Raw genomic sequence first — 16,730 nt, 5'->3', positions numbered from 1 at the left:
GAAGATAGTGATCAACGATGTTATGAATCAGCTGGACGCATGACTTAAGTTGGTAGAGCACCAAACTAGCAAGCAAGACAAGCAAATACAAGGCCCTGGGTTCAAGGCCTAGAACTGTCAAATTAAAAAAAAAAAATTGGGCTGGGAAGGTGGCTCAGTGGTAGAGCGCTTGCCTTGCATGCATGAGGCCCTGGTTCAATTCCTCAGCACCACATAAGCAAAAAGAAAAAAACCGGAAGTGGCGTTGTGGCTCAAGTGGTAGAGCGTTAGCCTTGAGCTGAAGAGCTGAGGGACAGTGCCCAGGCCCAGACTTCAGGCCCCACGACCGGACCCCCCCAAAAAAAACATTATGAATCAATCCAGGCACCAGTGCCTCACGTCTGTAATCCTACTCAGGAAGCTAAAATCAGAGGGTCTCAATTCAAAGACAGCTAAGGAAGCAAAGTATGTGACACACTTATCTACAATTAAGGACCAACAAAGCCAAAAGTAGAGCTGTGATTCAAGTGGTAGAGAGCTATAGCCTTTATTAAAAAAGCTCAAGGACAGTGCCCAGATCCTGAGTTCAAGCCCTAGGACCATCACAAAACACACAAAAAAAGAAAGCATAGTTGGTCCCGGTGGCTCACGCCTGTAATCCTAGCTACTCAGGAGGCTGACATCTGAGGTTCCAGGTTCAAAGCCAGCCCAGGCAGGAAGGTCACTCAGACTTATCTCCAATAAACCACTGAGAAAACCGGAAGTGGTGCTGTGGCTCAAGTGGTAGAGCACTTGCCTTGAGCTGAAGAGCTGAGGGACAGTGCTCAGAGGCCCAGAGTTCAAACCCCGCGACCAACCAAAAAAAAGAAAAAAAGAAAAAAAAAAGAAAGCATAGAAACAAAACAGCAAAAACTATGGTAAACATGTCATAGCTAAAAGCAATGTTGCCAATGAGACTCTTTAATATGTTTGTTCTGGGGCTGGGAAGGTGGCTCAGTGGTAGAGTGCCTGCCTTGCATGCATGAGGCTCAGTACCACATAAGCAGAAAAAAAAAGCCAGAAGTGGCACTGTGGCTCAAGTGGTAGAGTGCTAGCCTTGAGCTGAAGAGCTGAGGGACAGTGCTCAGGCCCAGAGTTCAAGCCCCACGACCGGACCAAAAAAAAAAAAAAGTTTGTTTTAAGTCCTAAACTGATGAAGTAGGTTAAAGTAATTATAAATACAGAATAATTTATAAGTCATCATGTCAAAAGAAATGCTAAAAAACAACAGAAAAATTGATAAACTCTAAGAGCCAGTAGTTGGAAAAATTACATAAATCTCTTGTTCCCTACTCAAGATATTTAAAATTTAGAAAGAGTTAAAAGACCATCAGCACAACCATGTTCACTGCACCTATTCACCATAACTAAGATAATGGAATTAGCTCAGATGCCCCTCAATGGGTGAATAGGTCAAGAAAATGTGGTATCTATACACAAGAGCATTCTACTCATTAATTAGGACCATTCATAAGAAAAAGCAAAGACTTGGAAAAAAATTAAATGAAAGTCAGACCCAGAAAAATAGTTTGCATGATTTTCTTCATTTGTGGTAGACAGAATGTACAAACAAGTAAGAGAACAAGACTGGAACTAGAAATGATTTCTAACTCTGAAAAAATACAATATGTGCCTGTGGCTCAAGCCTATAATCCTAGCTACGCAGGAGGCTGAGATCTGAGGATCATGGTTCAAAGATGTCCCAAGCAGGAAAGTCCGTGAGACTCTTATCTCCAATAAACCACCAGAAAACTGGAAGTGGTGCTGTGGCTCAAGTGGTAGAGTGCTTACCTTGAGCTGAAGAGCTGAGGGACAGCACCCAGGCCCAGAGTTCAAGCCCCATGACCGACAAAAAAAAAAAAAAAAAACCAATGTCTGTAACTAAACTTGTTGGGCTATATGCACGTGGTTACAAATGAATTAACTGAAGTATAAGACATTATGGAGAGCTCAAATAGTACAATCTTTTAAACTAAAAGACTAGATCAAAACCTAACAAAACCAACACCAGAAATACGTGAAAAGGGGATAGGGGGCAGAGCAAAGGGAAGAGGGTAGAGGAATGAAGGGGGAAAAGAGGGAACAGTGTAGTCAAGAATTCATTGTAGGGGCTGAGAAGGTGGCTCAGTGGTAGAGCGCTTGCCTTGCATGCATGAGGCCCTGGGTTTGATTCCTCAGCACCACATAAGCAAAAAGAAAAAAAAAGCCAGAAGTGTGCTGTGGCTCAAGTGGTAGAGCGCTAGCCTTGAGCTGAAGAGCTGAGGGACAATGCCCAGGCCCAGAGTTCAGGCCCCACAACTGGACCCCCCCCCAAAAAAAAAGAATTCATTGTATATACCTCAAAATTAAGAAAAATAAAGGATGGGTCAAAGTGGGGGTGAGAATGTTGAAAGAGCGATAAACTGCTTTGTTATATGGCATCTTCTCTATACAACTACCTAAAGATAATAGTTTTTTTAAAGAGTTAAATAAATGCAACAGATTATTTAAATAGCAAAACTCTAAGAGAAAAAGGCAAAATATAGTATAGTCATGTATTACAACCACATACATTACAACTCATACATTGTAGCCATATACAACAATCATTTTTAGTAATATTTGTAAATTCATAGAAAAATAGCAGTGGTGGGTCACACTTATGATCCTAGCTACTCAGGAGGCTGAGAGATCTGAAGATTACAGTTCAAAGCAGGAAAGTCTGTGAAATTCTTATCTTCAATTAACCACCAGAAAACAGGAAGTGGCAATGTGGCTCAAAGTGGTAGAGTGCTAGCCTTGAGCAAAAGAAGCTCAGGGACAGCACCCAGGCCCTGAGTTCAAGCCTTGTGACCAACCAAAAAAAAAAAAGCAATAGGAAAAATAGCAGTATGATAGTAAGTATCTCTCATGAGGAACAAGAATGTCAGATAACAAAAAGTCTTTCCCTAAGTATGAATATTCTGTATTGTTTTTATTGTTTTGTTTTGGAGAGAGGATCTTGCTATAGCCCAAGCTAGCCTCAATCCCCAGATCTTCGGCCTCAACCTGCTGAGTGCTGGGATTATAGGTACATACCATCACACCCAGCTTGTATTACTTATGTATCAAGAGGAAAAATATTCCAAAACAACTGAAATATGGCATGGGTTCAGATAAACATGTTCAAGTACTCAAAAAGCATTTTAAGCTAGAACTAGCACATCTTAAAACAAAATATCACCAAAAAGGATATAAGATATTAACTAGACTTACAACTAGTTAAAGGAATATTATTAATCCAAATTGACCTGGAGAGGAATCTATTGTGATATTTGATAGGCTCAGCTCCTACATTTGTCCTAGTAAGACTATAATTCACATCTACTATAGCTGTTGGAAAAATAGATTATGATATGACTAAGGGCTGGGTATATAATTGTGTAGTAGACTGCTAACTAGCATCATCAGACCCTGGCTTAATCATCAGTATCACTGAAAAATAATAGATTAAAAAGCTAATTAACTAGATATCACCAAAGTTAGGAATACGCTGTTACCTTTTCAGTGTTCCTAACTTGCTTCTTTCAATGCTGTTTTCTTTTCTTTTTCGTCGGTCATGGGGCTTGAACTCTGGGCCTGAGCACTGTCCCTCAGCTCTTCAGCTCAAGGGTAGTGCTCTACACCACTTGAGCCACAGCGCCACTTCTGGTGTTCTGGCTGTTTATTGGAGCTAAGAGTTTCACGGACTTTCCTGCCCAGGCTGGCTTTGAACTGTGATTTTCAGATCTCAGCCTCCTGAGTAGCTAGGATTACAAGTGTGAGCCACCAGCACCTGGCTCGCTGTTTTCTTTATATGACTATGTAGCTAATGAAAATTGTATAAAACATACAAAAAATAATTGTAAGTAAACTGAAGTAATAAAAGAATCTATAGAGGGTTAGGATTCAGCTTTGCTAGTAGAGCATTTCCCTAATACATATTTCATTACCAACAATGAAAAAAACAAAACAAAAAAATTACATATATGCTGTAATTATTTCAATGTAAGCAAAAGGTCTACGTATACAGACACTGTTTGAAAGAATATGGAAAATAAAGGGTGAGGCAATTATGGGTCACTTTATCATTTAAAAAAATGAAGCATTGGGGGGGAGGGGGGAGGCTGGGAAGGGAGGTGAAGGGTAAACAAAGGAGGAGGCTGCAATGCTTGGTAAGAAATGTATGCATTATCCTGCCCATGTAATTGTAACCCCTCTGTACAGTATGTTCTCAAATAAAAAAAAAAATGAAGCATTAGTACATTTATGCAGCAAATAAAAACTAAAAGAGTCATTCATTACACTTACTACACGGAGGTCCTCAATGCGTTTTTCAAGAAGTACAGGCAGACCCTCTGGGAGTGTGGGTATCACCTTAGGCATAACCTGAGAGGCAAAGGTTGGCTGGATGGTGGTTCCATTTTCTCCCCCCGACTCAGAGAGAGGACTCTCATCAGAAGCAGCATCCAGGAATCTGTCAAAGTCGAAGTCATCTAGTATCTCTAGGGCATTTTCGGCTTCCTGAAACAGTTCGTGTTCATTTGTGCTAACAAAAATGGGGAGGTCTGGATCAGTGCTGCTCAGATTTAAGTCCGGGACATCATTTCCCAATGCTGTGGCAGCACAGGGGGACTTGGTCAGAGAGGAGGTTGATAAGGTCACTGGGACTTTCAGATTAGACTCCTTTAATTCATCTTTCTCCTTTTGAAATTTTCGTATCATGGCAGCTAAAGAAAGTGAATCTTTATAACGTTTCTTCTTTTTTTCAGCCTTGTGTGAATTTAGAGCCACAACTCTGTAAAGAAAAAGTTATCAGTTAGGCTATGTGAGACTTTAAAAGTCAAAGCTCCATGGAAGAAAGTAGATATGGAACTAACATAGACGTTTGAAAAGTGATAGAGCAATTCTCTTCTAAATTTATTAAGTTGTACTGTGTGTGTGTGTGTGTGTGTGTGTGTGTGTTTTCTTTATCATTACTTGGATTGTCATCTATTAAAGCAGATACATAAATGGCTATCACAGTGAAGAAAAAGAAAGGAATAAAGCCAATGGGAAGAAATAAAACTCAATGTTGCTTATTTACTAAAATGCATTAAAAGTTTAATACACTAATTGTAGAATGTTCATATTTCCTAGCCCATCTATAAAGTAGTAACCTTTATTTTATTGCCTGCGTAGCACACAAGGTTTTGAGTTTAAGCCCATTACCACCAAAAAAAGAAATATGAAAAAAGAATTCACCAGTAAAGAAATGTATTTCTTGTTGAAAATAAGAGTTACTTACAACCAGACATTTACTATTGTCCACCTTCAAACTGGGAGCACAAGTGGCTTAAGCTACAGAACACTGAAGAAATACTAAATCCAGTGTCCCAATTTGTGACCATGTCTTTTACACCTTTATGTTGTCATCTCCTAGATGCTGCTGCTCTAATTGATACTACCGTCTGAACATCATTCAGGAAAGCTGTAATTCTCAATAACCTTCTCTCTACAGAAACTAGTGGGAAAGTTCTCTATTTACTATCATTCTTAACTCTTTCTAAGTATTGTAGCTTAAATGTTTCTACATATACTACAGAGCCTACAGGATTATTACCTTGAACACAGCTCATATTTCAGTATTGTTATATATTCTAAACTTAAAACAGTGTGCCTGGGAAATTTTTAATGCTGAATGTGCTAGGATTACAGGTATGTGCCATCATTCCTGGCTTTCTCAAGAATTTCTTACTGACTTCTGGTCATAATTACAAGTATAATCCCATGTTTAGGAAGGGAAATATTCTATCTACATCAACCTATATTTATTATATTAAAGCAACCATAAATGTTTTTCACAAACACTACTGCTAATTCTCAATCTGAGCATCTAAAATTATTTTTAGGGCTAGAAGATTAAATTCTTTGTTGGATGTTTACACCATCTTTTTCCAATGTTTTTTTTGTTTGTTTGTTTTTGGGTCCAGTCCTGAGGCCTGAACTCTGGGCCTGGGTGCTGTCCCTCAGCTCTTCAGCTCAAGGCTAGCGCTCTACCACTTGAGCCAAAGCGCCACTTCCGGCTTTTTTTTTCTTTTTTCTTATGTGCTGCTGAGGAATCGAACCCAGGGCCTCATGCATGCAAGGCAAGCACTCTATCACTGAGCCACCTTCCCAGCCCCTTTTTTAAAATTTTTATTTTTTGCCAGTCCTAGGGCTTGAACTCTGGGCCTAGGTGCTATCTCTGAGCTTATTTTTGCTCCAGGATAGTGCTCTACCACTTGAGCTACAGTGCCACTCCAGCGTTTTTGAGTAGTTTACTGGAGATAAGAGTCTCATGGACTTTCCTGCCCAGGCTGGCTTTCAGCTGCCTCAGATATCAGGCTCCTGAGAAGCGAGGACTACAGACATGAGCCACCAGTGCCTGGTTTCAAATGGTTCTTGTTGGAAAAATTGTAATGAGCAAAAATTTTAATGAACTAATCTGTAAATTGAATCTAAAAATATTGCCAGTATCCAAAATGACAAAGCCTTCTGCTTATTAATAAATACCAACTTATCGCTAAAATATAAGTTAAAAGATTATTTATACTAGTCAATATATTAAATTAGACCCAAGCTAAATTAATTAATGATAAATTACATTTCTACAAGGGGAAATAGTCATAATGTGACCCTAGTGCCCATATTAGGTTAACATACCCCATTTGTTTGGGTACTTTTTTCCTTGGCTTCTTCTCCTTTTCCCCTTCCTCTTTCCGCTTCCGCTTCTTTGTCTCAATATCATCCTCTTTTATTTTGGGAACCTGAATATTGATAAAAGAATACATCTTTCATCTCAGTACCAATGCTTTTCTCTTTAACACTAGCAAGCTGAAATCCAGAGAAGTGATTTTTTTTTTCAAGTCTAAATGTCCAGGAGACACTGAGAAAGGTGCAGGTGGCTCAGGGACCAGGAGCACTCTCACCCTATGGTTTTGATTCAGTTCTCTGGGTTCTTTTCTGACTGATTGGGCAACTTAAATCAAAACAAAGCAGAGCAAAACCAAAACAAACATAAATGATTCACAAATGTGGCAGGCCTGTTCTGTGAATCAAAACAAGTACTGAGAACTCTTACAACAATATGATCAACAGCATTCATAGAAAAATAAAAATGAGATATACAGACAAATTAACTGGTTACTACTCAACTGGTTAACTATTTACAGAAATTAGATTTGCACATTTAACAAGGACTGTGGTAATTCTGGTACAATTAAGTCTTTGGATCTCATGTCAGAAAATACAGACACCATTCATTTCTCCCAAACAGTGTATTAATTCTAAAAATTATGTTCCAGATTAAATAGCACAAAAGGTATTTAGTATTAAAACTCATCTTTACCAAATCTTTTTTTGTTTGTTTTTTTCTAAAAGCCAGGGACAATTCTTTTTTTGAGGGGTAGCAGAGGACAATTTTCAATACATATATTACACCATCTTACTTATCTAGAAACTTAAACATATCCCAGAAATAATAAATTATCAAATCTTATCTGTAGAGAAAAATAATAAAAGAAAATATATTTTTCTTTTTTTTTTTCTTTTTTGGCCAGTCCTGGAGCTTGAACTCAGGGCCTGGGCACTTTCCCTGAGTTTCTCTGGCTCAAGGTTAGTGCTCTACCACTTGAGCCACAGAGCCACTTCTGGCTTTTTCTGTTTATGTGGTACTAAGGCATCAAACCCAGGGCTTCATGCATGCTAGGCAAGCACTCTACCACTAAGCCACATTCCTAGCCCCAAAAGAAAATATATTTTAAGTATGATATAAATAGTAACTTTTCCATGTCTACATAATTTTAATTTAAGCATAAAATTAAGATTCATTAACTAAGGTTAGTGTTTTACTCTTCCTTTCATTCACAGGTATGGCACAAATGACATTCAAAAAGTACACGCTGGGGTGGAGGTAGTAGTAATGGTAGAGCTCTTGCCTACCATGCATGAGGTCCTGGACTCCATCCCCAACACTGCAAAAACCCAACAAAACAAAACAACAAAAAGTACAACCTACTAATTCACTGTTATCCTTATTACTATAACGTTGAATAAACTCACCTTGGGTGGCTTGTGCTTTTGGTTGTCTGTAGTATCTTCTTCTTCAGTATCTGAAGCTTGGCGAAACTGCAGAGTTCCAGTATTGATATAAAAGCCTCCATATTTTGTTGTTAGAGAAGCAGGAACTAATTCATCATACTAGATTTAAAAGAAGAGTCAGATACATTCTACGTCTATAATTCTATAAATATGTCAAAGAAGTTCACTCATCATAAAAACATTGAATATAAACCACAAAACTGCAAATCAGACAACAAATCCCACTCTTCAGTACACACCAAAGAGAAGCACTAGTCAAAATAGGCAACATATTGAAAACAACTGAAATGTACATCAGAACACCAATCAATTTTTATAAATGTGATGTATCTGTTCAACAGAATACTATTTGGCCTTATAAAATTATCACTTACAATAATATGTATACAGCTGTAACTTATTAAATAAAATAAACCACACAAAGACTAATACCATGATTTTCACCTGTGTGTAAAATCTTAAAAAACTGAACTCATAAGATAGGCACCAATGGTTCATGACTATAATCCTAACTACCCAGGAAGCTGAGCTCTGAGGAATGCAGTTCAAAGCCAAGCCCAGGCAGGAAAATCCATGACACTCTTATCTCCAATTAACCACCAAAAAGCTGGAAGTGGAGGCGTGCTTGGCACAAATATGCAAACATACACACATACATACAAATTTTTTTAAATCTACACATAATATTACTTTATACTTGTTTATGTTTCTCAACACGTTTATATTTATACCTTAAAACAAGGTGACTTTAAAAGATTCATTTCTGGGGCTGGGAAGGTGGTTCAGTGGTAGAGTGCTTGCCTTGCATACATGAAGCCCTGAGTTCGATTCCTCAGCACCACATAAGCAGAAAAAAAAAAGGCCGGAAGTGGCGCTGTGGCTTAAGTGGTAGCCTTGAGCTGAAGAGCTGAGGGACAGCGCCCAGGCCCAGAGTTCAGGCCCCATGACTGGACCCCCAAAAAAAAAAAAAAAAAAAAAGATTCATTTCTGATTACTTCATAAATTAGAAGCCAATGTAGGACTCTAATCTAGGACTTCTCTATTGAGTGTTTTCTGCCCATATCTGCTGAGTGACAAGCTTTTTGGTAAAGGAAGATCTCTACCTCCAAGGCATTAAGAACCATTAATTTAATAAACTGTTATTTGGCATTTGGCTAGAGCCTTTCTCTTTTAAAAGGTTTTTATTTTCATTTGAAGTAGGAGTGGTAATGAAATTCATGTTAACTACATATGTCTGAAAATGAACAATTACTAAAGAATCTCAAGAGATTTTTTATAGGCTGTGGAAAGGAGCACAGCCTATCATAAATCATGATCCAGTATAGTGTTAGCAAACCACAACCTACAAGGTGAATGCAGCCTACCAACTTATTTTATCCAGCCTAGAAGGAATAGACTGTACATGATTTAAATTGTTAGAAAAGTATCAGAAGATGGTAAGTATATTGTGGCACATGTAAATAACATAAATTTAAATGTCAGGGCCCATAAATGAGGTTTCACTCTAACTGATTCACGTGCATTGTCTGTGACTGCTCTCCAGTTACGATGACAGTAACTAACTGTAAGACATCACATGGCTTTCGGTCTCAAATATTTACTGGGTAGCCCTGCCAAAACCTGATCTAGTTTTACTTCAAACCATCATAAACCAACACAACATCACAAAATTTTAAATCTACATGCAGTATTCACTAATTAAAAACAAACTTTAGGGCTGGGAATGTGACTTAGTGGTAGAGTGCTTGCCTTGCATGCACAAAGCTCTGGGTTCCACTCCTTAGTACCACATACACAGGAAAAAGCCAGAAGTGGCGCTGTGACTTAAGTGTTAGAATGTAAGCCTTGAGCAAAAGCAGCTCAGGGACAGTGCCCAGGGCCAAGATCAAAGCCCCGGGACTGGCAAAAAAAAAAAAAAAAAAAATATATATATATATATATATATATAGCACTCATAAAAACATTCATTGGGGGCTGGGAAGGTAGCTCAGCGGTAGAGTGCATGCCTTGCAAGCATGAGGCCCTGGGTTCGATTCCTCAGCACCACATAAAAAAAGCCGAAAGTAGTGCTGTGGCTCCAGTGGTAGAGCGCTAGCCTTGAAGAGCTGAGGGACAGCTCCCAGACCCAGAGTTCAGGCCCCACGACCGGTAAAAAAAAAAAAAAACATTCATTGACTGCCAGGCGCTGGTGGCTCATGCCTATAATCCTAGCTATTCGGGAGGCTTGAGATCTGAGGATCGAGGTTCAAAGCCAGCCCGGGTAGGAAAGACCGTGACACTCCTATCTCCAATAAACCACTAGAAAACTGGAAGTGGTGCTGTGGCTCAAGTGGTAGAGTGCTCGCCTTGAGCTGAAGAGCTGAGGGACAGCGCCCAGGCCCAGAGTTCAAGCCCCGTGACCGACCAAAAAAAAAAAAAAAAACAACATTCATTGAACTACTTAAGTTACTTTGCCTTTGCTTCTACTAGCCAAAATAATTTGCTGCCATATTAAAGACATATTACTCACAGCTTCTGAGTTATCAATAAATGGATCTGTCTCATCATAGCCAAAGCCTATATCAATTAAATCTTGTAGCCGATCCTTCCGGTGTTTATGGGGTTTTCCACCCTGCAAAGAACAGACATATTAGATTGATGGAGTGAGCATGGTATTTTATAAAACCTGTTAGAAGAATTCAAATGACTTTTTCACAAAGGGGACAAAGCAATTTTACATGGGAAAACCCTAGCCCAGCCGTAAGAAAAACATTTAAAATCCGTATTATGGGACTATCTACAAAATATGTGACCAGTGTTCTTCAAATAGTCATGATTATCAAAAACAAGGAGAGGGGCTGGGAAGGTGGCTCAGTGGTAGAGTGCTTGCCTTGCAAGCCTGAGGCCCTGGGTTCGATTCCTCAGCACCATATAAGCAAAAAAGAAAAAAGCCGGAAGTGGCGCTGTGGCTCAAGTGGTAGAGCGCTAGCCTTGAGCTGAAGAGCTGAGGGACAGCGCCCAGGCCCAGAGTTCAGGCCCCACAACCGGACCAAAAAAAAAAAAAAACAAGGAGAGCTGGGCCCTGATAGCTCACGCCTGTTAGCCTAGCTACTCAGGAGGCTGAGAACTGAGGATCACAGTTCAAAATCAGGCCAGGAAAGTCTGTGAAACTCTTATCTCCAACTAAACAACAGAAAAGTGGAAATGGAGAAAACTCAAAATGGTAGAGCAGCAGCCTTGACTCAAGCCCTGAGTTCAAGCCCTACAACTGAGAAAGAAAAAAAAAGTCTGAAAAACCTAAGAATTAAAAAAGAACATAAGAGGAAACAACCATATCCAGTGAAACGTGGAGTTTAGTTAATAGTAATGTAGCAATGGTGGTCCCCCAGTTGTTACAAATGCACTTTATGAATGTGCCATTCTAACAACTGGGAGGGGTAAGGACTGTATAAGGATTTCTGTGTTTTCATTGCAACTTTTCTGTAAATCTAAATTTTTTTCTTTTTCTTTATGGTAGAATGCTTTGAATTTAGGGCTTTGTTCTTGCTCCAGCCCTTGTTTCTTTTGAGAAAGGGTCTCTCTTCTTTCTCTTTTTTTTTTGGCCTAGGCCAGCTTGGGCCAGCCTGGGCCTTGATCCTCCTATTTATGCTTCCCACAGTAGCTATCTAGCTGTTGGTTGAGACAGGGTCTCATCAACTTTTTGTCAGGGCGAGCCTCACATGGGAATCCTTACAATATCCTCCTCCCAAGTACCTAGAATTACAGGTATGAATCACTAAAGACCAACTTAAAATTATTTTTTGAGGGCTGGGAAGGTGGCTCAGTGGAAGAGCGCTTGCCCTGCATGCCTGAGGCCCTGGGTTCGATTCCTCAGCACCATATAAGCAAAAAGAAAAAAAAATATTTTTTGAACATTATATAATTATACAGGTAGAAAATGAAAAATAACGCATAAAAACTGCTCAGGACTGGGAATGTGGCTTAGTGATAGAGTGCTTGCCAAGCATGCATGAAGCCCTGGGTTCAATTCCTTAGTACCACATAAACAGAAAAGGCCAGAAGTGGGGCTGTGGCTCAAGTGGTGGAGTGCTAGCCTTGAGCAAAAAAGCTCAGGGACAGTGCCCAGGCCTTGAGTTCAAGCCCCAGGACTGGCAAAAAACAAACCAAACAAAAAACCACTGAAATCAAAGTGAAGTCTGCTTCCTCATCAATTGAGCACTCCCAGATTTAGAAAGGTACACTTATGTAAGACAAAAAACTGGGAGAAGTTGGGGGATAAACAGAAGGGTCTTCTCTACTATTTTACAACTTCTTCTAAGTCTATAGTTCTCTTTCTCTCTCTCTTTTTTTTGTACCAGTCCCTAGGGTTGAACTCCAGAGCCTGGCTACCATACCTGAGCTTTTGTACTCAAGGTTACCACCCTATCACTTAAGCCACAGCTCCCCTTCCAGCCTTTTGGAGGTAGCTAGAGATCAGTCTCACAGACTGTCCTACCAAGGCTGGCTTTGAATCATGATCTTCAGGTCTCAGACTTCTGAGTAGCTAGGATTAAAGGCATGAACCACTGGCACCTGGCTGTATCTGTTCAATGTTAATACCCATATTAAAATGTGATGAAATAATATTTATTAATGTAAGGAGTAAGAAAACTAGTTTATCAATTGTCAGAATTTTGCTGATTCTCAGAACAATACTGGTATTTAAAAAGCATTTAAAAAGTTGTGGGCTGGGGCTGGGAAGGTGGCTCAGTGGTAGAGCACTTGCCTTGCATGCCTGAGGCCCTGGGTTCAATTCCTCAGCACCACATAAGCAAAAAAAGAAAAAAAGCCAGAAGTGGCGCTGTGGCTCAAGTTGGTAGAGCTCTAGCCTTGAGCTAAAGAGCTGAAGGGCAGCACCCAGGCCCAGAGTTCAGGCCCTACGATTGGATCCCCCCCCGAAAAAAAAAAAGTTGTGGGCTCGGAAGGTGGCTCAGTGGTAGAGTGCTTGCCTCACATGCATGAGGCCTTGGGTTCAATTCCTCAGTACCACATAAGCAGAAAAAGCTGGAAGTGGCGCTGTGGCTCTAGTGGTAAGGCCTTGAACTGAAGAGCTGAGGGACAGTGCCCAGGCCAAAAAAAAAGTTGTTCAACCCAAGAAGTATTGTTAGACTACATTTAAGATGTTGTTTTTCACCTGTCATACGGGCAGGATGACCATGTTTTTCATTATGAAAACTGAAAAACACTGCAGTATACCTCTATGGATAAATACAAAGAATCTCAAAGAATATGTAACATAACCATGGTTATTACTAGTGGGAGCATATAACTGGGAACAATAGTGAAGATTTTGACTTAAAAGGAAACATCTGAATCTGTTTTTAGTAAAACAACTGTGCCCAACGCTGGGGACATAGTTGAAGGATACTGCATTTGCCTAGTATAAATCCTAGATTTGATACCCAGCACCCCCCCAAAAAAAAAAAAAATTAAGTACAAAGAGGAACTGCAAGTGTGGTTCAAGTGGGTACAGAAGGAGCTGTGAGAAAGAGTGTGTAAGGTTTTGAGTTCAAGTCCCAGTACCAGCAAAACAAAACAAAGCCAGAAAAAGTACAAAAGTACACATATATAAACATGTATGCATTTTTTCAAATCTCAAAAGGATTACATACTGGAATGTTAAACTATTTTCAGTGGTTATGCCTAGCAATGAGCTTATTAATGATTAGGTAATTTTTTTCTGGTACAGAAAAATTTTTTTTTCTCGTACAGGCTCACCACCCTCCTGTCTCATCCTCCAGAGTACTGAGATTAAAAGATCTGTACTACCATTCTTTGCCATTTTATTTTTTTAAATTTTAGTTATACTGAGCCTCACCTATATTATGCAAGTGTTCCACCACTTGAACTATGCATTTATCCCTTATTATTTTCATTTTGTTTTTTTCTTTGAGGCCTAGACTGGCCTCAAATTCTAGATTTTCCTGCATTTGTGGTCCAACTGGCTGGGATTAAAGATATGTAACACACACACACACACACACACACACACACACACACACACACACGCACGCGCGCACGCGCACACACACACACACACACACACACACACACACACGATATATCACTTCATTGGCCAGCTGATTTTTATTTACTTGTATTTATTACTCCTTATACTTTTTTTTTTTTGTCGGTCGTGGGACTTGAACTCTGGGCCTGGGCACTGTTCCTCAGCTCTTCAGCTCAAGGTGAGCACTCTACCACTTGAGCTACAGCATCACTTCCGGTTTTCTGGTGGTTTACTGGAGATAGGAGTCTCATGGTCTTTCCTGCCAGGGCTGGCTTTGAACCTCTATCCTCAGATCTCAAGCCTCCCCAGTAGTTAGGATTACAGGCATGAGCCACCAGCGCCCAGTCAAATTTTTTATTATAATATGCAAATACCTACTTAAACAGAGCTCCCTGGAATGAGATACTCACAACAGTGGCTGTCTCATAGGGGGAAACTGGTTAGCCAGGAATTAGGAATAGAAGGTGGCTTACTTCTCATCCTACTACCTTTGGTAATTTTTGAATTTTTATTCTATACATTGAGTTCAAGGCCAGCAGCAGCCTTGTATAACCCAGTAAGACCTTGTCCCAAAAACCTACAGGCTGGAAATATATCTCAGTAGTAGAGCACTTTTTTCATCATGTGCACCTGGGCTTAATCTCAACTGGTAAAAATAAATGACAATAAAAAATATTTTCTGCTCAGTGCTGGTAGCATCTGTAATTCTAGTTACTCAGGAGGTTGAGATCTGAGGATTACAATTCAAAGCCAGCCCAGGCAGGAAAGTCTATGAGATTTTTTTTCTTTTTTTTTTTTTTTTCCAGTTATGGGGCTTGAACTCTGGGCCTGGGCACTGTCCATCAGCTCTTCAGCTCAAGGCTAGTACTTTACCACTTGAGCCACAAAACCACTTCCAGTTTTCTGGTAGTTTATTGTAGATTAGAGTCTCACAGACATTCCTATCTGTCTTTCATGTCTACTGCATTTGTTCACCCTCTGTACCTCCACTCCTATGCCCCCCTTTAAACAAGCAAACAAGATAAAAAGGGAAAATAAATAAAAACAACAAAGAAAAATAAACTCATTTCCATTTCTTGGAGTTCAATTCAATAAATATTATTTTATATGATCAGTGCATACTATCCTTTTTTTGGGGGAGGGGGGGTCCCAGTCGTGGGGCCTGAACTCTGGGCCTGGGCGCTGTCCCTCAGCTCTTCAGTTCAAGGCTAGCGCTCTACCATTTGAGCCACAGCGCCACTTCCGGCTTTTTTTTCTTTTTGCTTATGTGGTGCTGAAGAATCGAACCCAGGGGCTCAGGCATGCAAAGCAAGTGCTCTACCACTGAGCCACCTTCCCAGCCCCCTACCCTTTTTTTTTTGGTCAGTTGTGGGGCTTTAACTCTGGGCCTGGGCCCTGTCCTTCAGCTCTTCAGCTCAAGGCGAGCACTCTACCACTTAAGCTACAGCACCATGTCTGGTTTTCTGAATGGTTTATTGGAGATAGGAGTCTCATGGACTTTCCTGCCCAGGCTGGCTTTGAAGCGCAATCCTCAGATCTCAAGCCTCCTGAGTAGCTAGGATTACAGGCGTAAGCCACGGGCGCCCTGCTTGCATACTATCCTTTGACATCCTCCAAATTCCATTTCCCTCAGTATGGTACAGGTCAATACTGTGCAAGTACATATAGGGAATACAAACTTTTCACAGCTGCCAAAAGGGAGCATACATATTGATTTACCAGAATTAAATTTTTACCTAAAGGAAATCAAGTCAAATGGGCAAAGGGTTATGTATAGTAGTGACTTCTCTAAGAGACAAGAATCATTTGGGGTAATTTTTTTTATCATCTTTAGCTCAGAATCCTTCTTATAGTAAGGTCAAAGTCCTAACTGATGAATTTTGTAGACCTTTGCAGCAACTGACAGGACACTATTTATTATATAATGTAAAATTCAAATATTACTTATAAATCAAAATCCTGAATTTTTTTACACCTAAGATGAAAAACTCTCCTTTCAATCTATTCCCCTGGGTATTAGTTTAATGACTCAGAGCACATTGCTTACTAAGTCATAAGTACCTGCTTAACCTGATAATCAGTATCTCCTGCCAGTGCAGAATGATGACTGTAATACTTAAAACTGGAAAATATATAAAGTAGCTAAGATATTCTTATTACAGAACTTCCTTGTCATTACCTATAGCAAATAAACAGAAAAGGAAATAACAGTCAGACAAAAGAAGCTTAACACTAATTACTAAGAAAGATCCAGTCTTTTTTCTTTTTTTATTATTCTTTTTTGCCAGTCCTGGGGCCTGAGTGCTATCCCTGAGCCTCTTTGTGCTCAAGGCTAACACTCTATACTTGAGCCACAGCTCCACTTCCAGTAGTTTGTTGGAGGTAAGAATCTCATGGACAGCCGGGCGCTGGTGGCTCACGCCTGTAATCCTAGCTACTCAGGAGGCTGAGATCTGAGGATCGCGGTTCAAAGCCCACCAGAAAACCACCAGAAAACCGGAAGTGGCGCTGTAGCTCAAGTGGTAGAGCGCTCGCCTTGAGCTGAAGAGCTGAGGGACAGCGCCCA

General features: G+C 40.0%; 1 protein-coding gene across 2 annotated transcripts in view; it reads right to left on the bottom strand.

Moving 5' to 3' along the window:
• The window catches only part of Ubn2 (ubinuclein 2), an 83,239-nt gene that overhangs the window by 51,153 nt on the left and 15,356 nt on the right, over positions 1-16,730 (bottom strand). The window contains exons 3-6 of one of the 2 annotated variants that reach the window (XM_069996882.1): positions 10,646-10,747; positions 8,098-8,235; positions 6,700-6,803; positions 4,327-4,813 (exon numbers count right to left, since the gene is read on the bottom strand). In XM_069996882.1, coding sequence (XP_069852983.1) covers positions 4,327-4,813; positions 6,700-6,803; positions 8,098-8,235; positions 10,646-10,747 — 831 coding nt within the window. Of the gene's footprint in view, positions 1-4,320; positions 4,814-6,699; positions 6,804-8,097; positions 8,236-10,645; positions 10,748-16,730 lie in introns of both variants that reach the window. The other variant, XM_069996883.1, reaches the window with a different exon arrangement.

The sequence above is a fragment of the Dipodomys merriami genome, unplaced genomic scaffold (assembly GCF_024711535.1).
Source record: "Dipodomys merriami isolate MVZ:Mamm:240054 unplaced genomic scaffold, mDipMer1.0.p SCAF_5, whole genome shotgun sequence".
NCBI classification, from domain to species: Eukaryota; Metazoa; Chordata; class Mammalia; order Rodentia; family Heteromyidae; genus Dipodomys; species Dipodomys merriami.
Note: the sequence above shows the minus strand (reverse complement) of the source record. Positions and strands in the feature narration are given on the sequence as shown.